Source organism: Amphiprion ocellaris, chromosome 1 (assembly GCF_022539595.1).
Source record: "Amphiprion ocellaris isolate individual 3 ecotype Okinawa chromosome 1, ASM2253959v1, whole genome shotgun sequence".
NCBI lineage: Eukaryota > Metazoa > Chordata > Actinopteri > Pomacentridae > Amphiprion > Amphiprion ocellaris.
In genome coordinates, this window is record NC_072766.1 from 12077248 (window position 1) to 12100466 (window position 23219).

At 43.2% G+C, this 23219-nt stretch overlaps 1 protein-coding gene across 8 annotated transcripts in view; it reads right to left on the reverse strand.

Moving 5' to 3' along the window:
* The window catches only part of zfhx3b (zinc finger homeobox 3b), a 289722-nt gene that overhangs the window by 58444 nt on the left and 208059 nt on the right, over positions 1 to 23219 (reverse strand). For 7 of the 8 annotated variants that reach the window (XM_055011433.1, XM_055011438.1, XM_055011436.1 and 4 more), the window contains one exon: positions 304 to 535. In XM_055011433.1, the coding sequence (XP_054867408.1) occupies positions 304 to 535 (232 nt within the window). Of the gene's footprint in view, positions 1 to 303; positions 536 to 10815; positions 10937 to 23219 lie in introns of those variants that run through there. The other variant, XM_055011445.1, reaches the window with a different exon arrangement.

Genomic DNA, 23219 nt, shown 5'->3' on the forward strand with positions numbered 1-23219 from the left:
TATATACTGTCTGTGTATAATCATCCTTAATATTGTCTAAGAATATTAATATCTGACCAAAAAACAAAACTCTCAAAACTTTTGCTTTGTTTTACAAGAGATGCTTCCCTTTAATATTAATGCTAATCTTATGAAGAAATAAATGTAAAAAAGTGGGAAGAGAGTGAACAATTGTTAATGCAAAACTCAGGCCATTGAAGCTTCATGAATGAACAAATGGATGTGTGTTTTTGCGCACTAGAGGCAAAGCTGCATAGGTGGAGAGATCAAGTAGTAAGAACAAAGTCATAGGCGTGTTCTGACCTGTATCTGAAGAAGGGCATTTGCGAATGGTGAAGATAGAGCTGAGGTCCTCCTCTTCCTCCGGCAGGCCCTTCTGCAAGCGTTGGAGCTTCCTGAGGCTCTCGCTGCGTTGGTGCTTCATGGAGCGCACATGCTGGATCAGGTTAAGCTTGGCCTTGGTCGAATAGTTGCACAGCACACAATGGTAGTAGCAGGCATCACCCTCCACCGCGTTTTCGTGCTGCTGCAGGTGCTGTGGGAGGGAGAGAGAGATAGAGAAAGAAAAGGAACATGGAGAAAGACAGAGAGGAAAAGAGAGAGAAAGAAGTTATTGTAGATGGCAGATAGCTGGCTAGGCACCACCGACTCACTTTCACTCACACAGTTGGCAAATGAACAAATCAATTCCCAATCACAGCCCTGTTGTTTAACATCCAGACCTCTTCCACTTCAGGACAACTGTTTGGACTGCACACTTGTCTGTGTGAGTGTCTGTATCAGTGGGCTAACAGGACAGGAGAGGCCTGGGAGACACGCAAATCTCAGGGGCCCGAGAGCGGGCAGGAATCACATCAGCCACCCTTCAGAAGCCGTGGGTCTGCAGCCTCACAGACGGAAGGAAGCATTGATCCCCTTCACTCAACAGAAGCTTCCCGTCTCTGAAAAGGAAACTCCAAACATCTGCCTGTTTCACGCATGGGGTACTAAATATTGATCACGGCGAGTTAAATCCTCGCTCTCTCGTAGAGAAAGAGAGGCAAAGCCAGCCGGTGGTTGAGCAGGAGGGGGACTGAGTGCATTCTGAGAGAAAATAGAACATTCCACAACAGGACAACCTTCAGAGGACAAGAAATCAGCATCAGTATTGACCTGTCAACCCCAGCACTTCCTCCCAAGTCTCCACAGTGTGTCTGGTCCAGCCTGCAGCCCACCCTCTGTAGTGTCACAACATACGTAACACCCCGTAGTGACACCACGCCACCACAGCCTCTCGTCACACCACCAAGCTTCAGTCTAATTACCTCCTGCATGGCTCAATCAATGATGCAAGGCCAACACAATATGGCTGCGCCTGGTGTGAGCGACAGAGTTATTGACCATTATCCTAAAGCATCACACTGATTGTTGCTGCATGTTTACAATAAAAGACCCAGACTCAGTATGGCCACTTGAGTCACGCCTGTCATGTGCTTCTCTTATATCAAACTCAGAAGCCTTGCTGTGGATTTCTGTGGCTGGAATCAATGCCAATCACCAAAAGTTTTCCCATAATCTTCTTAGCCCCTGTGTCTCCCTTTGGGCATGCCAAGAGAACAAAAAACTACTGGCAATTGTAGTGTGGGTATAATATGAATATAGATAAACCTCTAACATCTACATACATGTAAATCAATTGAACAACTGAACAAAATGAGGATGAAACGCTACAGATTTTGCCATTTTTAACCAGGTTAAATGCACTAATGAAAACAGCAATGAAGACTGGAGCTGAACAAATTGATAAAAATATCTAATTGCTATTTTTTTCTGTTAGATGTTGCAAATGCGATTTGATTTGAGATACAACCTTTCAAAGTCAAGCTTCAATGAAATATTCACTTTGTAACAGATTGAAAATATGTGATGGAACACTACTACATGAGGTACAGACAAAAGAGTGGCAGTCACACAAGGAGGATGGTGTGAATTTATTAAACCACTGACACATTAGGTCTGGCTAAGATGCACTGCATAGCATATATTCTAAATTTTAACATTAAAACTGCAATTTCAACCTGAAATTGATTATCTGTTTAGCCCTAGTTGAGGTATTATTTCAAGAGTATAATTTCCTGTGTGTTCATTTAGCTTGAATATCAGGCTTACAATTACACTTCTAATAAAAGATCAGAAAACTGAAGCATTCATCAAAAAGAAACTAAACCATCCTCCCTGCTCTAGATGGCCTGGTTGGTTGGCTGGAAGACACAAAAGCAATGGAAACATTACACATTTAACCACATTACATCTAAATCAGGTGTTGACAGGCTGGTGAAAAAAAAGCCATAACAATATTATGCCTGCCTAAAATGCTCTTGTCCCTTTCTCCTAATGTTTAATTTTCTAGCAATATTGTAATATTGCTATGGGGTTTTCTGGGCTATTGTGTTTCATTCTCTTTGGTTTCATATTTCTCATTTCTACACCTAAAATGTGCATTAAGACACCGCTTCCAGGAAAAGGAATAGGAGCTTTTTTTTCCTCTTTGTGAGCCCCACAGCTCAGTGTAATAGAGTTATTAGGTGATTGTAAAAAGCTCTGTGGGCTCTCCTTTCTCGCCTCGTTTTGAGCCATCCATGATGTCATGAAGAGGTGTTTCTGGATATTGTGGGAGCTCTCCTCCTTCTTTTCCTCTGTGCACAAATATTGCATCAGAATTAAGGTACAGAGAAATCTGAGAGACAGATTCAGTTATAGATGACACCAAATCAATCAAATTGGTCTTAGTCATAGCAGATGTCTTGAATTTAAACAAAAAAAGAGTGCTTGCCACAAATGACTCAAGGCTCCAAATATCTACAAGAAGTTTAAAAAAAAAAATGACAGCACCTGACCAAAACTTCAAAGCAAGTCTCATGAGGCAGAAAAAAAAAAAATCCTGGGAGTTTTATAGTTTCCCATAAAAAGCGCAGGGTTTATATAGGAGTGAACCTGAGACTGCCTGCCCCAGAATCAGCCATAATTCATTATAAACCTGACTGGCCAGGAAGATGGGCTCAACAGGGCCAAAACTGGTCTGCCCCAGTTCTTGTAGCTCCATCTACAATGTCAAATGGTTACACCTGTAAACCAGCACTTTCACCATCTTTGCACTGGCCATGACCCAGAGCAGTCTGGGGCATTTCAGAATCAGTGAAAGAGGGAGGAGATCAAACCAATGAAGAGTGAGGTGGTCCGAGCTCATTCAGTATTCCAGGGAGGACTAAGGCAAAATTGCATAGTGCATAGGAGCGCAGCAGAGCTTGACCCATGAGAACAACAACCATCTGATCATCAGACACACAAACTTTCTCCAACATTGATTCTCACTGGATTCCTTAGGAATTATCCATGAGACTCCTTGGATTATATCTAAAAGCACAAACACACTTTGGACACAGTACACTCGCAGGCTTCTTTGGTTCACACACACAGACACACATACACAGTCATACACACACACACACACACGCACTTTGAATGTGAAACATAATAATGCATGAGACAGGGTCTATGTCTGTTTCCTATGAACCTGCAACGAAGCCCCTAGTTGATAAATCACCTCCAACTGGAGTGCAGGAATTTGGCGGCTTAATGAAAAAGTCATGTTGGGCTGGGAGGAGTTGGTCTGCCTGGCTCAGGGGCTTCTAACCGCCCTATCAAGGCCCCAACATGAGGGGAGCTGTGGAGCATAATGGGGGGGGGAAGCTGGCTGGGTCAGCGGCATGGATTCAATACCACTGAACTGTCTGGAAATTTACAGCGGTTATATGGGAGATTCAGCTGAGCAAGTACAAGTGTGTGACCGCCTATAATGCAGCGAGGTACTCAACAGCAACCGGGAGACATGCTGCGTTGCATGTGAATACACTGTATGTGTGGTCTGATTTAACAGATAAGTTCAGAAAGGCACCGTGATTATAGGTATCTTTAAGTCATATTGTAGTAATACTGCAGTCTTTCAAAATATATCCTACCGTTTTGACAGCTCCTAAAAAGACATTCTGCTGAAGGGTCCAGTTCTAAGCTTTGTTTTACACTGTGGTGATTTTCATAGTCTAAAAAAGCAATTTCAAGCCTCTCTCTTCCATGGAGCACCTTGTCTCTTGCTGTGGAGGCTGAAGCAGTGCTCTGTGCTTTTTCAGGTAAAGAGGGACAGGGGCGGTGTGGGCACCACCCCATCCTCTCTCTCACAACTCTACAGTGCACCTTGCCCTCTGAGTGGGCAATACATGGCTGTATCAGTTTCACCACCCACCCAGAGCACTGCATACATCTGCATTTCCATCCACTTAAATGCAAAGTAAAAGTGCACCTTTAACACAAAACAGTGTGGTTGCAGAGAGAGTCCAGCTTGCACAAGATGGAGGTGGGCATTACTGGAAGGGTGGAAGGGAGACAGAGAGCCGGTAATTCCAAAGAATGGCTCCCAAAGGAACTGTATAATACAGCATGTACACGCAACAAACACATACAAAAGTATAGACAAAAAGAACATCAGAAATGTACACACAAACATGCACAAAAACACATACAGACACACACACATACACACAGCCACATGCCATTATGATCATACCCTAATTTCCACCATTAAATTTGGCAGTGCTGTTAATACAAAATTAATGCATTAAAACAGATGACTATCTGTGAGCTAAATAGCTATCAATTCTAAGAGAGCTGCCAAATTCCCTCTGTGAGAGCCAGTGAGTATCTGCTTGGATATTGCTTTGTAATTGTCTCCCTGATTCTCGGCACTAAAAGCTCTCGTCTGTGTGTGTGTGTGTGTGTGTGTGCACATGCATAGACGGTGGGGGGTTGGGTTACATGGTTTAGAAAACTCCGGTTCACACCTGAAGCCATGATATGCACTGCAATAAAGCAGATCTGAGCAGATCTACGGGAGGTTCGTATCCTCTAAATCACAGAGGTAGGAGTCAGGTTTTTGGCTTCCTGGCTTCTGAGGTGTTACAATAAGTCAAGCAGCACCTTTGTTATTCAAACACAGTGAGGTCATGGCAGCAATTATAACCAATGAGGTAACTGTATTTCACGCTGAAGGCAGACAATGTAATAACTGGATTGAAAAACATGCTGTAGCCAAAGGGAGAAGACAACACACTCATCTGGCTCACAACTGTGGCCATAGTATCCATATACTGTTGATTATATGTATATTTAAGCAGAAAGAGAGCTTTCAAAAGGTAGCTGCTTAATTTCTTCACAATTCTGAAAGCCATATATCAAAATTAAGCTATATTTAAAAACAGATTATTTTAATGATGAGGATTAGGTTTGGGGTTAGGGTCTAGACAATGAAAATATTTCAATGTAGTGACCCATTTCTTCGCAGCAGCAATGTATTTGCACATGTGCAGAGATTTGTTGGGAACTTGATTCTCATAAATCTGCACTCTGGGATTCCCCTGGAACGTAAGCAGGTTATTTAGCAAAGCAAAGCAAAGTGACTGGAGTCAGTGAGTGCTTACAATTTGGCCTGTGATTCCCTGTCTGCCAGCAGCACGAACAACAGCTCAAACCACAGAGGCCCCACTGGGTGCCAAGTGTGGTGGCTGCTTTGAATTAGCCACTGCAAGTTGCAACATGCCTAAAGTTAGGTTGTGGCTTAAATGGACTGTGTATTCCAGGCCCAAACGTACCTACTGCTTCCTGAACCTCATCCCCGCCCCTGTCCTTTCTTTTTCAGTCCTCTTAATACCTGCCACCCCTCTGCTGCATCCTGTCCCTCTGTCTCAAAGCCCATAATGTGCTAAGTTGCTTCCTCTACTGCTTTGCTGTAGAAATGATCCATCACTACCGGTGAATAAAAACAGGCTGCATATTTGTCTCTGGGAGGGAAGGGGGAAACAAAACGGGCCTGTGTCGTAAGGGAGGGCAGCAAGGTAAAGATGGATCGCTGTAGGTGTCCTTAGAGAGGATGACTTAACATAGGCCTATGAAACAAAGTAGTTTGGGAGGGGTCATGGAGACACTTAAAGACAATACGGCTACTGGTGCTCCACACCCACCACTCTTACTTACTTTAACATTAAATAAAGCAATAATTATTGAATTCCGTTTGAATGAGTAAGATGCTAGAAAGTAAACAATGGGAACATAATTGCAGAGGGAAGGCAATCAATGCAGGCAGTCATTTGGGCCATGTTGATTGTGTAGACTGCTGTATGTGCTCTGTGCGCGTAAGTGTGTGCACTTTTGTGCAGCCATTGCAAATCTAAGGTGAGCCGAGGGGAGTATGCGCTGTGACAAGGAGCTGAGTAATACACTCTCCCACATGCACGCACAAAACAAGAGATGGGTAATCCCTCCTTCAATAATGACCCAGGGCTCTAAACAATAGCTCTCAATCAGCTGATCAATGTGTCCACATAATTCATGTGCGATTCACTGTCTTTGAAAGGGGAGGAGGAGGAGGATAAGCAAGCAGGCGGTAGAGAGATCAATGCCCTGTGTGGTGATAACGAGCCTGGGCCTATGCCCACAGGAGCCCCACACTGGCGTCCAGGGTCTCTCTCATTAAGAACATTTGGATAAGCATGGCTATACATACATAATGTGCACTTCTAATCATAGCCAGATAAACACATTTCTCCCCTTTTTAATGAGCTGGGTCCTGCTTTTGTGGCACACAGCAATGACTCCAAAACAGGCAGGAAATGATGTCAATCCCCAAATAAGAAAAAAAAGAGTAAAGCAAATTAACAGCAAGCTGTTGGCCTCCTCTTTCAGTAGCTAATTAACAGCTTAACCTCCTGGTGCTTTTATGAAAGCCATGCTGGGAGGAGCTTGCCAAAATTGCAGTACAATAAGTCTGCCTGCAGGAGGCGAGAGCAAGGTGGAGCCATGGGGGTACCCAAACAACTGTTACAGCCACTTGATGACATGTGTACTGGCAAGGTACCATCTGGAAGCTGAATGGGGCAAATCAGGACCTGCCCTGGCCCTTCTCTCCATTACCCAGTGTACTGTGTCAACATAACAACCCTCCATTTTGGACAGTGGTGACAATAATTACTTGTACAGGGCTGAGGAAGAACTTAAAGAAAAAATAGGCAAAACAGGAAGCACAAAGCAGGCGGAGATGTTCAGATTTTGAACAGTTTTATGGGAACTCTTATTACAGTATTACAAAAAAGAGTTTTTTGAGTGATAGTGCTGGTAAGAAAACTGATACAAAAAACGAATAGTCTTTCTCTGAAACTGTGAATGCTACAGTGAGATCTTCATAAGAGAGAGAGAGAAAACCAACAGGTCTGCTGAAGAAGCACACCTGCTTTCAGCACCTAAAGCCCTACCCTGACTTATTGAGAAGTTACTCCACCCAAGTCTGAGTATTCTTTGCAAGCAAAGATGACATTATCCAGAGACTACTATTATTATACTAAAAACCACTCCTTGTCTTCTGGCTATGAAGTTTGACCAACAAGAAAGACTTAAAATCTGAATCACAACTAGTGTGACACGTCTTGTATTTGTGTGCGTACAAAATTTTTTGTAAATGATTCCTCTGAGTACTTAGTGTTTGTAATGGAAACCACAGAAATATGTGATTAAGTTGGGTTATGGACAACTAACACTTTCATTAAAACAGAATTCTCTTGTATGTCTACAGTGTGAGTTGCATGTGATTTAGAGGAAAATCTGAGGAATTCATGGAAGGCATGGCATAGTTTGTCTGAACAGAGCTACATGGGCTGTTACTGTAGTGAGCGTGCATAATACGAGTAGATGACTGACTACCTAGATCTGACTGCACTGTAGGTCACTGATGTGTCAGTGGGGTAAAGGCAGAGGCAGCACTTCACCCACACAGCTGACAAGAGTCTCCAACACCTCGCTGCCTCTCATTTGTCACATGCCGGCCAGACGACGGCAGCGCGGCCTTGTGGAGCTGCTCTGAATGTGAGAACCAGAAAGCTTGTTAGGTGGAGACGACGGATGAAAAAGAAGTTTGGAGAGGGTGGAGGGGAATGAGCCTTGTGAGAGTAAGGGAGATGGTGAGTCACGGGATGAGGGGGGTGTTGGATTAAGATATAGGCAAACACCACTTGTAATGATTAATGCAGTCAGTGCGAATTAAATTCAGAGCAGGAACATTACCCAAACACAATTAGCCCTCGAGAACAAACATCACACTCTGCAGTGAATGCAGATACACTGCCATATCATTGTGAGGGAGCAGCCAACAGAAATCAAGGACTCCCGCAGTAAAACTGAACATGCCTGACGTGGTCATCAGGAGAGTTGGTGTTACAAGTAGTCGTCCCATGCCCATTCTGTGGCCTACTGAGGCCCAGAAAAAGCCATTAAATGCTCCGATAGCTGCAGGAGTGACCAAAAACCCTTTTTACTGAACTGCAGGTGCGCCCATGTGCTTCATCTTAAGCCTACTGTCATCTGCTGATCTCCTATTCCACCTTTTCATTGACGTAACGGCAGAGTGGAGACACAGAATCTAGTCTCCTCAGGCTTGTATTATCTCGCTTTCACCCCTGGCGTTCTCAGTTTGGTAGTGTAAATATTTCATTAACACATAATTGGTTGCAGCTTCAGGCTACGCAATAAGGCTGTGATAGCTGTAACACTGTATGTTTTCTCACTATCCTGTATCCCTTTTTATGTAAAATTCATAGAAATGTGTTTTGGGGAGTGGGTGTTTGAGATTTCGTAAGGGAAAATGTTTAGTTGTTCATGCCCTGCCCTCACACGAGCTCGCTAGAGACACCGGCTAATTAAGAACAGTGATGATGTGCTCCGCCAGTGTCAATATTTAACACAGTCTTATGCAGCTATCTTTATTAGCATCGCTGCACTGACAAAAGGAGCAATGTGGCCTTTGAGAGGTCCTCTTCTTAAAATGAAAATTAATGAGTGGGGTTGAGTGCAGGTGAATATACCGAGAAGGTCTATATGTGGGCCTATTTGCATGGAACATGAAGTACCTCGTTGGAGTGAAACTGCTGTTGAGGGTTCTTAAAGCAATTCATACACCAAACACCCACAAGCTTCACCTGTCAACTTTTCGGTACCCAGTAACTAAAAAGCTGTATTTTTAATGAGTGAAACACTGACTTTTCCTTTTTGGTACTGACTCTAAACTAGCCATAAAAAACTTAGCATTTCAAGTGGTATGAACGATATCATTGCTTCCATAATTTGAGTTTTTAGACCCAAAGAGTTTTTGTACAATTGAATAACAGCAAATACATTCTCAACTTTCCTGTTCATTCTTTAGTAGGAAGTCTTTAAGCTGTTACCGTTTTGAATAAGGGCCATATCATTAAAACTGAGTCCCATAAAGAGCCAGTTTTCATCAGACCCATCCTTGCCTTTGACCTATGCCCACAGGGAGGAAGTACACTTGTTCTCAAAAATGGTGCTCTGTGCTGTGTCCCCTTTTCCCATGAGCATAGCCAACTCTACCATAATACATATGGCCTTGCTAACACAGATTTCTATACAGGGTCACTGTTGGGCATGCTCATTAGCCAAAGGGGAAAAAAAACATAACTCCACTTTCCATAAAAAAAAGAAACAAAAGTGCTCATTGATCAGGATGATCAATCGAGGATCAATAACCTAAACCTTCATCATTCCCAGTGCAGCATAATTGCAGCTGAGATATAGTTGTCATCACTAAAAATCAAACACAGACCAGACTAATTGGAAGAGGCCTATTGCTTTGGTCATGCTGGCAAAAAGCTTTATAAGCCCCAGAAAGACTTGATGATGAACGGTCATTGGAGCTTCCCAAAATAACCTCTCATGCCATTAGCAAGTGTCATCATGGAGGTCATTGTGCTGGCTGCCCATTCGGGGACATCTAACACAAGGCACAGTAAGCTACCACACAGGAGCCTTGTATCGCTTTTCCTCTAACATGTGCACGGAAGTTATAAGATCACATCAATCCCTATATTTATAGGACAAGTTGATTTTAATATAATGTTTTGGCGGAATGTCCTTATTAGACAATTTATTGCTGACCTCTGTGTTAAACAGTGGTCAGAGAAAAAAGTATCAATTTTCCACTGCAGTAGCTAAGCACTGTAAAGATGCTTAGAGAGTGGGCTAAGCAGAGGCATGGCTGATATAATAGATATTTCACAGGCTGGCATCGCAGCCAAGCTGCCCTTACTTGCTACACCATATACACTGCTCAATCGTGCAAAAAATCTCAAACTATACTTCAAAGCCTACCACTTTTCCCCTTCCTGTTTATTGATTAGATAGAGCTCTTGTTCAGTAATTGTGCAGTAAATCAAGCATGGTGAGCACTAATCTCAACCCCGGGAGGAAAGTGTTAAAGGTAAAACCTGCTGAAAAGTGCATAATTATGGTGCTGTGTTCAGCCAGGAGAGAGGATATACTCCTCCCTCTCACATTTCTCACTCACTGCCTGCCTGCCTGCCTGCCTGCGCAACCAGAGGCAGCAGGGAGAGGGGTTGGCAGAAGAGCAATGGGAAGTGTATACAGTTTCTAACCACCTCTCACTCCCTCCCTTACTCTTTCAATCCTTCTCCCTCTCTGTGCATTCCCAACCAAAGCGCCGGGGGCGCCATGCTTGTAAAGAAACCACAGCCTTTTGAGTGCCTCTTGTATTTACAAACGGAGGCATGTTGGAATCAAAGGCATTACCACATGACATAACACATTAAACAGCTGGCAGATTGAGAATTTATATACTGAACAGATAGTGAGTGGGGTAAACAGGAGTAGCTCCCTTCTTGGATCAGCTCAGCTAGCTATACTTGGTATGAGAGCCAAACTTACCTAAACCAGAGTACAGTATAGGAGTCACCAGCAGCAGCTCCCTCTTTTCCTCTGCTTTGCCTTCCTTCTTAACACACAGCTCAGGCTATGCTCCAGGTGGAGACAGCTATCACTTTCCCATCAACTTCCTGTTCCTCTCGTCTCTCCGCCCCCCTTTTCTCTCCACTCTCTCACTCCCAGCTGCACAACTTTTTTTCCCTCTCTACCATTTTTGAAGTAATACAAAGCTGTATCTCTTCCCCCATCTTCTGAAATGCTCAACGCTGCAGTTAAGAGATTTTTTTTCTCTCCTCACACCACGTTCTCTTATCCTCCTCCCCCAACAGCTTCCCCATGTTGCTGTTCTGCCTAATCTCACCTCAGTTTTTATTTCACCCTCATCAGCAGGGATCTAAAAATAAATGATAAATGGAATATGATATTTTAAAGTCTTATCTCTTATCTGTTCGTACAGGGGAATAATAAGGTAGTTAATCCTGCAGATCCTACTCAAATTGATTAATCAGCACATGCGGACAATCAAATAAATGATTAATATTCCCCAGTCCTGTGGTCGGACAGTTACCCCTGAAACCATCAGTAATAATTCAGTAACCCTTCCCAGACCACAGGCTGCAGCTAGTCAGCCTCACTCAGCATCAGCCCTCTGATGTTCAGCAGGACTTTGAACTCCCTGCACAGAAACTCAGACACACCAGGGGTAAAACAATCTGCACACTCTCTCTATAGCCCTCCTACAATGCCTGCCTACCTGATCAGAATCACCCGCTATATACAATCTATATACAGATTTTAGGGAGATGCACGGTAACATATAGGACAAAGTGTGCGTCATCTAGCTGCTGTTAAAGATAGCAGCATGCCCTCATATTACAGAAACAGATCTGGATCATATAGTTCCCCTGGTGACTATACAGGCATGCTATACACACAAAGAAAGCAAAACTTTCACAAAAGATTGCTACATAACACTCAAGGCAATTATAATAATATTCAAGCAGTCATACAGGAAATAAATCCCTTTAAGAATGCATGCACACCTGAAATAGGGTGTTACGTAAGCACTAGGTAAAGTGCAGAAATATAATGCCACAGAGTTCCCACAGCTCAAGAACCAGATGTCTTCAGGCACTCGCACACACACACCGACAGACAGACAGACAGACAGACTGACTGACAGAGAGACAGGCTATTTAACAGCAACTCTCCCGGGCCTCACCACACTGAGCACACCCTGTCCTGCTGGTGGACAAAAGGAGGGGAATCTCCACTGAAAAAAAGCCTTCTTTTCTATCCCATTACCCATGCTATTCTTCCTCCCACAGAGGTCAGCGAACAGCCATCTTCGTGGCACTCTTCTTCATCTGCCAGCTATAACAGTTATTAATCAGGGAGAGGGTTAGAGGCAGAAGAGACCCCCCTTTGCTCCCTCACATTTGCACCAGGCCAAGGACTGAATGGTGGTGGGGGGGTAGGACGGGAGATATATGAGTGTATGATGGTGGGTGGAGGGAGGGTTGCCTGTCTTTGCCACTGCTTGAAAACAGAGTTAAGCCAAGTCTGTACTTTGGCCCTTACAAACATATACATGCTGTATATGCTGTATGTACACACAGTGCCCGAGTCCCACCCTAATCCCTCCTGTTTGCCTTACAGGAGACTCAGCATTTGTATTGCATCTGACCAGCTGCCTGCCTGAATCTGCACATGCAGCTGTCTACTGTGATGAAGTCTACTTTACTATGACCAGGACACTGTGACTCCTTGCAGCACTGCTAAGTTTTAATATGGCTGAATAGCATTACTACAGCCATTTAAAATCCATCCAAGAGGTCGCCGACCTCGGAGGAGTTTAAACAGACCGAGATCAGGTTGAGTTTTAACTGTAACATACTGATGGCTTCTCGCTGGTGTTTGAGAACCTCGGAGGGTAGCGTTGCAAGAACTCGACTCTCAACTGGGGGAAGTCTGAGCCCTAAAGTGTGAGTGGCCATTCAGTACTCTTGCCAATATGCCTCGTGATATATAGCTTTGTCTTTAATAGGTACGAGCGTGGTGTGTAGAGCAGTGTCGTGAAAAAGCCTCGGTTTTATATATAAGCGTTACAGTTCACTTTGATCTCTTCTCTTGCTCCACTGTTTATAAATCAGCCACACAAATATTTATGAGCGGAACGAGGAAAATGGCTGGTCTGGTTTGTATCTCTGCCCTCCTTCCCTCCCCTCCCTCCCCCACTGCGTTCCCTCCCTCCCCCTGTGGCTGATGTGTGGATGAGGCCACCGCAGACGCAGAGAAAGCGTATAGGCCCCAGGCCACATCCATCATATCTGCTGTGTCTCTGGCCATTGTGTGGCCCCAGATAAGGCTGACCTAACCGAAAAGATGGCACGTTAACTATAAATAAAGGAGAAAACAATACGAAAAACAAAATATATCACTTATCACTGGTTTACCTTGTTTAAAATGATGTATAACAGTTAAACTAGTACAGTTTGAGTGTGTTGTGTGCACAATCAAGGACAAAACTACGGGTGTCAATGTGTGTGGCTGTGTGTGGCTGCGTGTGGACTCCAATGCATTTGTGCCTCTGACTAATGCATCACTAGTTCATCAGTAACAAAGTTCAATAAATTAATAGAGCCATGTTCAATACATGCTGCCTCTTCCTCCCTTTTAGCTCACCTATCTGTTTCTGCCTACAACACACACAATGGGACAGGCCTCAAGCTTCTGGATCCATATGCTTTAATTGCTCCCCCCAGCCCTGACCTCTGATCCAGATCGCTCTGATATACAGCATCTCTATTAAATTGGGAAGTAGGTAAATATTCTTCTAATGACCTGCAGTTCTAGCGACACCACTGAAAATGGAGGAAAAAAAAAAATCAATCCTCTTCTTTCCTTTTTGCCCTTCACTGACTCTATTAGTTCCCTTTTTATCTGGGGGTTGACTCCAAAAATGTGGAGCGTCTGTTCTCGTTTTGGCGGGGCGATGGACTTCACCGAGATGCATTTCAGTAATGAGGAGATTACAAACCTATGGTCGGAGAGAAATATCTTTTGAACGGCATCTTGACTGTCCTTCAAGTAACACATTGGGTTTACTACTCCAATATAAAAGTCAGACAGCCTTTATCTAAACTGAACAGAATGTTGATCCTGCAATCTAGACTCCAGATAATTTAAAAGATAACGTAGTCTAAGCAGGAAAGAGGCAAACTGGACCAAATGTTGCAGCCACATGGTGCACAAAAAAAAGAAAAAAAAAAAAAAACAAGGCTACGTGCATGTGTGCATGTGTCCACTGTACAGTAAAAGCTGATGAACTGTATGTGTGTGTCTGTGGGCAGGGGTGGGTGGGTGAGTGAGGGTAGAGAGGGGGTGGTAGTGGTGGACTGGCTTGTCGATCGATGCAGTGATTGGCAGTTAATGGCTTTTCCTGTTCTGCCTTGGTAACCCTGGCCTGATGGCTGTTGCTTCTGATCAGAGATGGCAGATGGTGTTTGATTTTCGTATATAAACCTCTGACTTTGTGGAGATGGCTTCATCATGTTTAATGATTTAAAAGTTAAGCTGAACATTGGGAATACTCCAATGCTGAATCTCTCATTTAAAAAGCCCCAACCTCCCTTCCAGATGCAAAGATTGATCTCTCTTAACTACATGCACCACTCATGGTTAGTATTCTGCTACAAACCACTCAGTCTTTCAATGATAAATTATTAGAATTGGATTCACAACACAAATACTGTTCTCTATTTTATTTGGACCAGACATTTCAGTCTCAGGTCTCATTTTACAATATACATCCTCACAGACTGCTCAGTTACAAACTCCCAATCTGATATGACAACTCCACGAATCAAAAAATCCCCAAAGATCAAAGATAACCCCAAATACCAAAAGGTCTGTTACCAAATTATTTCATCCTTTTTACCGAACCAGTCGGTAATGGCAGCACGGACTAGAAACTGAGCCTATGAAAAAGGAGAAAAGGTTGTAAATGGAAGAAAATTGAATGATAAGCTCCATTTGATGTGTAAGAGAAGATGGTAAGAGAGTGCAAACAGCAGGTCCTGAAATCTCAGACATTTCACAGTAATTTCATGTTCTGATGGGTTTGCCTTTATTTGGCTCCTCACTCAACCAGTTTCAAGCTTAAGTCTATGGTTTAAGTCTATTTAATATCCCACAGCACAAGATATTTTGACATTTCATCTCCACATAAGTTCAAAAGGACCTCATTGTGGAAAAAAAAAAATAGGAGATGAAACTTTCTGAATTTTCTAGTAACAATACAGAGGCTTTGTATTTCTGGTAAATAGAGTATGGATTAAAAATATTAGAAAAGAGTGTGAGTGCGATGATGACGACGGTGATAACTGATATATGTGTGCAGGCCTGTGTGTTTGTGTGTGAGACAGCGAAGATATTTAGGTCACACTGGGACTTACAACTGCAAAATTAGAACGCCCTCACTCCTCACACATCAACAAATAATAAAATACTTTGCTTTACAGAACTTATTAAGCTGCTCTCTCTCCCTCACACCTTTCAGCATGCAAATTAATACACTGATCATTTGAATAATCATTTGCATTCCAGATCTCACAATTTCATGTCCAAACTTTAACGACTCCCAGAGTTCTCATTTTAACAGTAGCCACACACACAGTCCTTATGGTTCAAAATAGTTTAACATGACTATTCCAACCCAACAAGCATACATTAAGGAAATTCCTATCTTGTGACAGAGATAGGCCATCTGAAGGAAGGATCCAAGTTTGAATTATTCAGCGGGCCTTAATTTTAGAGGTACTGTTGATTGATTGTGGTGACACTATAAAAAAAAGAAGAGCTTGCGGGCCTGGCAGTGAGGGATGATCTGAGAGCGAAGAGTCGAAGAGTTTAGTGGTCGTGGAGACTTCCTCTGCTGTCTGCATCTCTGAAGAGATCTCAGAGGAAAGAAGCCTTTGTAAATCAACACAAGACTGAAAAGGTCTTAATAAAACACAAATGTGTGAAACTGCTTATGTTGAACAAAAGCCTGGACTTCATTCCGCTGCTTTCACTAGCATTGGCCAGTAAAAGAAAAGCGTCAGTGTGACCCTGAGGTTCGCCACATAAATGGAGCAGGGTGAGGTGAAGGTGAGTAAGGAAGAGACTTGATATGTTGGAGTGGGGCTTAAAGGCATGGTAGTTAAACTTTTTTTTTCTTCCGACACCACTCTGTCTATTCTGGGCATCAGTTTGTCACGAAGGAATGCGAGGGCCATAAAGTATCCGTGCCCTTGAGAAGCTGAAGAGCATTCTTGTCCCCAACTCTTAAAGCTGTCTCTGTCTCCTTCACTCATTATCACTTTCCCCAACCTACTACCCTGCTCTGTTATTCCAGGAGGAAGTCTAAGGTAGAATACAGGTGTAAAACATCATAACTGTGGGGGTGAAAAAGAAAGTTTCCCTGATATTTTTCATCTCAGAAACTATGTAATTGCCTTGGTTTCAAGACTATTCCTTTGTCCCCTTTTGTGCCTGCACCCCACGCTCCCTATAGCTACCTCTTACATCACTACCTTGTAATTTCCCTATAATAATTTAAACAAGGGATTCTATTCTCTCTGCTACTTCTTTCGTTTTCATCCTTCCATTTTATCCATCTTTTGTATTCAGAAATAAAAGGCATAATGAGAAAACAAGGTGCAAAATGATCTTTTCCAGAGCCCCTAATAAAAACCGCATGACACCCTGGGCTGCACCGCTTAATTACAAAAGGATGAAATCTTTTCTTCTACATCTGGAGAAAACATTGTCTGCATAACACTGAGAGATTTACAGCTCCCAGTTCTAACCCTGGACTCCAGCACACAGCAATTAGGCAAAACATGGATGGGCAACCAGCGCCATGAAGTTCAGGAAGAGATGGCTATTCTCTCTTGGCACCGTAGAAGTGCCCCTGAGGTCCCACAATTTCAAATAAAAATTCTAGTCTCAGGAAACTAGGGGACGGTTAATTTTTACTCAAGCTTCAATAGTGGTCACAGAGAGGTGAGGCGGACTTTCCACTGCATAGAGCACTTCACGTCACATTTTGAGCTTCTTAAACCATCCAAAACAGACTGCGCCGAGGAGATCATGCTTACAGGCATCAGCATCTCTCTGAATAATAACAAACTGCCAATGAAATCCAAGTGAGAAACTGCAAAAGTACTCTAATCCGACAGTTATCAATGCACTGTTAAATGTAAAAACCTTATGGGCAGATTTGCTAAGACAAAGCAAAAGCTTGATGAAAGCAAAAACAGTACATGCTCTTTTACTTAGGAGCAATTTAAATGGCTGCAGTACTGTATTGTTTGCATCTGTGTTCAAACAAACAGCTGAGTCAACAGGTTGTACAGTCACACGAGCAGCTGTCAAATACACTAAATGTTCTAGAATTTACCTCAACCATAAATACATGTATAAAAAAATACAACTTTAAATATTATATTTAGCTACACAAACATTCTCTTTGCCTCACAAGAGGAACATTACAAGACAGTGGGATTAAAACAACAGCCAGGGGCACATATCTATCCTCCTGTAAAATTTATCAGTCCCCTGATGCCACCCTGTAAGTCAAACCCAAACAGAATAGGGGTCCCTGTGTGCTCATCCTGGCACCTAAGACCTCCTCCCTTTTCCTCATCTGTCTCCTCACCCTACCTTACTTTCATGTACAGCTCCAGTGAACACAGACCTCAGAACTGAGTAGTTTTGCGGCCCTGACCACTCAGAGGCCATTAATCTGGTGGCTAAGCCACTGATGTATTGATGGCACAGAGCCGGTAAGCTTGCCTACCTCACACTCTCCATCCCTTCAGCTTAGGAGCTATATAGATTCACAGGAGCCTCCATCTGGCCTCATCAGAGCAGCATTTACCTGCCAATTGCCACTGTTAGTCTTTCAGGTGCATTGGCCATCAGATGTATTGACCAACTAGACACAAAGCCCCGGGAGACGCTTCAATCAAGCCATGATAGCTGTTTGCTGTCTGTTTGCATGCACTCAAAATACATCCATTACAAGTATATGAGAAGGTAATGTCGGTTTCTGAATTGCAGGCAGCAACATTTATCTTATTGCAAAAACCAGACATTATGTAAAGGTGCTTTGTGCACAACAACTTTCTAAAAATAGCAAGTGTATTAGCATAGCTGTTAATATTTCACAGAAATCTGCAGGCAACTGCAAATATTTTCTATTTTTCATAAAATAGCACCTCTAAGCTTGATTACTGCAGAATATTGATTATTAACACATAACAAAACCTTTATCAGTCACTTTAATCTGGGTATTCACAACGACTTGGCTATTTTGAAATGACAGTCAGTCTACATGGCAACTCATTTTACTGCAGTTTGACTACCAAATACAGAATAGGTTCAGGAAAACCTATAGACGCCGCTGATTACTTGGGATCATAAAGGGGTCTCTGTGAAGACAAAATGGATACTTCCTATCTGGCATCTTTGCAGTGAGAGTTTTGTGAGGGTGGTAAAAACACAGGACTATGAATGATGTGTCTGCAATATCACCTTTACAAGACATAAGCAGGGAGAGCCAGTGTGTACAAAATTAGATGCAGTTGGTTCCGGAGGAAGTTTTGGTAAGATGATCATGCTCTATTCTGCTACAATCACTTAAAAGGGAAGAACTGTATTATAATGTTTGTAATAATTACAAAATTTAAAGACAAATTTAAGCCTTAAAAAGCTTTGCCTGTCTTCTTTATGTGGGAGCCCGACCTGTTGACTTGAGAATCATCATGCGAGAATAATATTGTTCTCTTTGGTGAACAGCAAAGAATTTCTGAGCCTGAAAGGAAGTTGTGAGAGGATTTGGGATGAAGACAGAGAATTTAGCGGAGGAAAATGTTTCCAGCATGGTTGAATTAAAAATATTTAACCTTAAGGAGATCCCCTTTACCACCCACTGCTTCCCTACCCTCGCAGTTTTGCTTTGTGAATGTAAAAGTTTTTTGTTTTTTTTTTTCATTTGGTAGAGACAATGTAGAAGAGTGAAAAGGTAAGAGAACGGAAATAAAACACAGTTCAGCATAGGGGGAAAGATGTTTGACAATAATATTTAAAAAAATAATTTCTTGTCTGAAAATAAGGAGAATCTGGTGGAAGGTACAAACTGCATATCTACACCATACATCATTACCTGTGGTGACACAACCACCCACACAAAGTAGAGCTTATCTCTGCCTTGAACTGTGATGAACCAGGTCACAAAAACTGATTTACCGTTGCCTCCTTTTCCTTTCCTTCTGAAAACACCAACCTCGCCTTCTCAGCTGATCAACCTGGAGATAACTGGATCACCAGGTTTCTTGCACAGTAGCGAGAATGTGCTGATGCCCTCACCCAAAAGCCAAAAAAACCCAAAAACAAATAAATAAATCATTCACATAATGACTGAGGATCTCCAGCTTCCAGCACTCGTGTAACATATCATCCCAATCCTTCCTCTAATCCTGCTTTGCCTCTGTGTCATGGAGCCCAGAGAATGCATCTCTATCTGCACCACAGTCTCAGGGCAGAGGACCTCGTCTATAATGTGCTGGGCTCTTAACTCTGGAAAGTGCGGTAAACAGTCATTGAGAAAAGCTGGGAACTGGGAAAAGACCAGCCTCCCGTTCTGCCTCCCCTCTTTCGCTTTCATTCACTGTCACTTTGTAAGTCCCAGCAACACCCACAGTAGGGCCTTTTCATGTACAATCAGCACCACCGGCAGCAACAGCTGTGCCACGGGTCAAAGCCCGACCCTTTCCTTGGCCTTCTCAAGGGGTGGGAGGTAGAGAGTTGTGAAATTCTTGCACACTGCCAAACACTAAGCCCTACTAGCCCCCCTTTCTTGCCTGACTCTGTCCAGTCTATCCTGATTCTCTGTCGTATGCCACTCCTTCCTGTTCCACCCACCACTAGGTAATGGGATGTGTTTGAGGTAGGATGCTAGAGTTCAGCACCTTGCAGGGTGAAAACCGACACGAGGGAAACCAAGGTTCTGGATCATAACAGTGTCGACTGAGAAGGTGCTACAGGGGTTTGGACTGATACAGAATTTAAATACTTCTCTTCTCTATGAGCAATTAAAATGATACATTTCACGAACCCTATGGCATTTCAGATTGCATGATTGCTCTGTGTGCGTGCGTGTGTGCGTGTGTGTGTGTGTCTGCCTGTCTGCCTGTCCATCTGTCTGTCTATACGTGCATTCACACACTTGTGCATGTGAAAGGAGAGAATGGGCTGTCTCCCAGGATGTGCAGCGAGCGCTTTATTAGAGCGGTAGTACCAGTAAATCAGAGCTCAGCTCTTCCTGGAACTGCTGCAACCTTTCCCACTGAGCACTATTACTGAACAATCATAGGCTAGCCATGATAATTAGCAGAGTATCTATCCTTCCAACCCTCCTGTCGCCCCCCTCCTCCACCATCTCCCCTCTCTCCTGTCTGTCTCTCCATCCTCCTCCACCCCCTCCTCCTCTCAGAAATGTCTGGTGTGAGTGGGTGAGGCGAGGCGCCCACTAGACATCACTTTGTGGACATCTCACATTACCTGCCGTAATTTTTGTCTTGATGGTAGCCAGAGTGATAATTTGGACACATTTGTCTGCCCACAGAATAAGACCACCAAGAAAATACCAAGCATTTTTAAGGTAATGAAACTAATAATAATGTGCAAAGTTTGAAAACTCATCTAGGCCACTACAATCAACCATACTGTGAACTAGAAACCACTTGGCCCAAGTTAAAGTCAGGGGGACTTGATCCCCTGCTTTAGTCCAAAACATATTTCAGCCTTATTTGATTTAAAAACTGCAATATTTTTCTAGAGCTGGAATGCAGCCATAACCTATTGGTTTCATGGTTGTTCTCCAACTACATTCTACTGTATAACCCAAGAGGACTGGACTCAATCCTGGTAGTTTTGATCATTAATGGGGAGAGGTCATCATGGCTTGCATTCCTGAGTCTGAGAATCCAGCGGTTCTGCTGAGTAGGATCATCAGTGAAACACCTTAATGCCTTTTCATGTTACCACTAATACCTTCATTTACATTACAGCCTCTTTTCCTCTATTATGTTTCATTGTGATTATTTGCTGTCTGCAGAGTGTAGACATTTTCTTTCCTCAGTATTCACTTATTCTTTTGGATTGCACTGAGGGGTAAAATAAGAGCAGTAACTCTAGCCAAGGTACAGATGTATTGTGTTCATTAATGGGCAGAATATACGATCAAAAGTCCTGTTCTTAAAGGTAAGAAACAGACCGTGGATGTGACTGGGTGTGGAAGGCAGAGAGGGAGAGGTGAAAATTTTTTACAGTTGTGCGTGCTCAATAGAGCAGGACCAGGAAAGAGGAAGGGATGTCAGGACTTTCTTGGTTAAAGATTCCCCATCTGATAGTGACGGCACTTTCTCCCTGTCTTTCCATGGCCAAGCGGCATCTGGAGTGGATTTTGTGCTAGCAGACACCGAGGAACATGATTACATTCGGCTAACTGTGCTCTAAACTGATTATGCATGTGCCAAGCTAATGGACTACATTTGCAAGAGGAAAAATAACATCCAATCAATCTCAATTACCACCGATTGCACCGGCCCCCGAGACAAGGAAGGTAGCCAGCTAACCCCCCCATGCTCCTCCCCTTTCCCCAAGCCTTTGACTGGAAGCTGAGGCCTGTGGCTGGGCCTGGTAAGGCACCACCCATTCTGTCTGGACGGAGCAGCCGGGGCCTGATGCTGGATTAGTCTCAACCCTCCACACTAACACACAGCCGAGCCCTGAGGCCTACTGCTGGCGGTGTAAGTGCTATGTATAATATGCACATACAGTGTTATGTAAATGGCTAACTATTATTTAAGTACGTTCAAGATAAAGTCAGTCTCAGGGGAGAGCTACATATTCTAAAAACTTACTATACCAATCAACAGTGGGTTATCTGTGCTGCAGCACAAGCCATCTGTTTGTGTTTAGGAGTGACCATTCTAGGAACAGATGGGTGACCATCATGCTACCATCAGAGCCACTGAAATCTCCACGTTCCATGGGAAAAAGAGAAGGTGAAAGTTAGTCTGAGAGCACAGGGGACTGCTGGCAGAACTCACAGCTCTCAGAATGGGTGTCTCTGAACTGAGAATACAGTACACAGAGGAAGACAGCATCACCCCCCACTGTGTGGTGGTCTAGTGGTCAGGATGACTTGCTGGATCGTTCTGTGGTCTTTTGGAACATTCCAATACATGGGGTGGTGGGGGTGATATTTTTAGAAAGCCCTAATATGGGCCGCATACCACAGACTCTCAAATTATCCCATCCAGCTTAGCCCTCAGTTTAAACCTTCCTTTTTAATTCCAGTAATTACAGGCTCCAATTTATATGGAGCTGTGCACACAAAGGGCTTGTTTAATGCAAACCAGTTTGATTTGGGTGAAGTGTCCCAAGCATCTCCCACATCGTACAGCCTGTTTATGCTGACTTGATGATTTATTTTCTCCCCAAAAAGGTTAAAAATGGTGCTATTTGCATCAGATTTCTTTGGGGAGGAATAAATGAATGGTGATTTTCCTTTTTTCATCCATGCATAATATACCAAGTGGGGTTTACAGGCTTGTGGGGCACTGTGGGTTTCTGTCTGTCAGTATGTCTACCAGGACACTAAACCCAGCACATTAAGAAAACTGTGACATTGTCAAGTGGGGAGCCAGTGCAGCCAAGATGCCTCACAACCATGTACTTGTTGTCCACTAATCACCCTGGTGAGTCATAAAGTATTGTAATAATTCTTGTCGACTTGTGAACATCTATGCTTTTCAGTAGTGTCTGGAATGAGAAGTGCTTATAAGGACCACAGTGTCCTCTGGTTGAGAGAGCAGGTAATTTCTGGACAAATGCGCACACTCTTAGTCAGAAGATCAATTGGTTTTAAGAAATATGGAGCCATCTTAAGAGGCTTAAGTCATAAAAAATGATCATGCCTGGATGTGTTGTACATATTTAATCCCCCACAGCCTGAACAGTAGTGTGACATACGTCTCTTCTCTCCTAAAAACCTGTAACCAAAAAGATAGAGGGGAGAAAAACACAGTTCTCTCTTGCCTTTCGGGCTCACACAAGAGTGGTAAGCACAAAGATAATGTAATATAAAGTGGACCATATCCTGCAAGACAAAACAAATTTCTCTCTAAAGGTGTGAAGGAGAGAGAGAAAATGCTAAAGACTGTCTATTTTGGTCTAATGTGAGACTGTCATTGGAATTTGGGCCAGAAAGCCTAACAGCGAAGGCCAAGAGAGGAGAATGAAAGATTGGGAAGCACTCACTGACTTTACAACGTCAATTACATTACGTATTT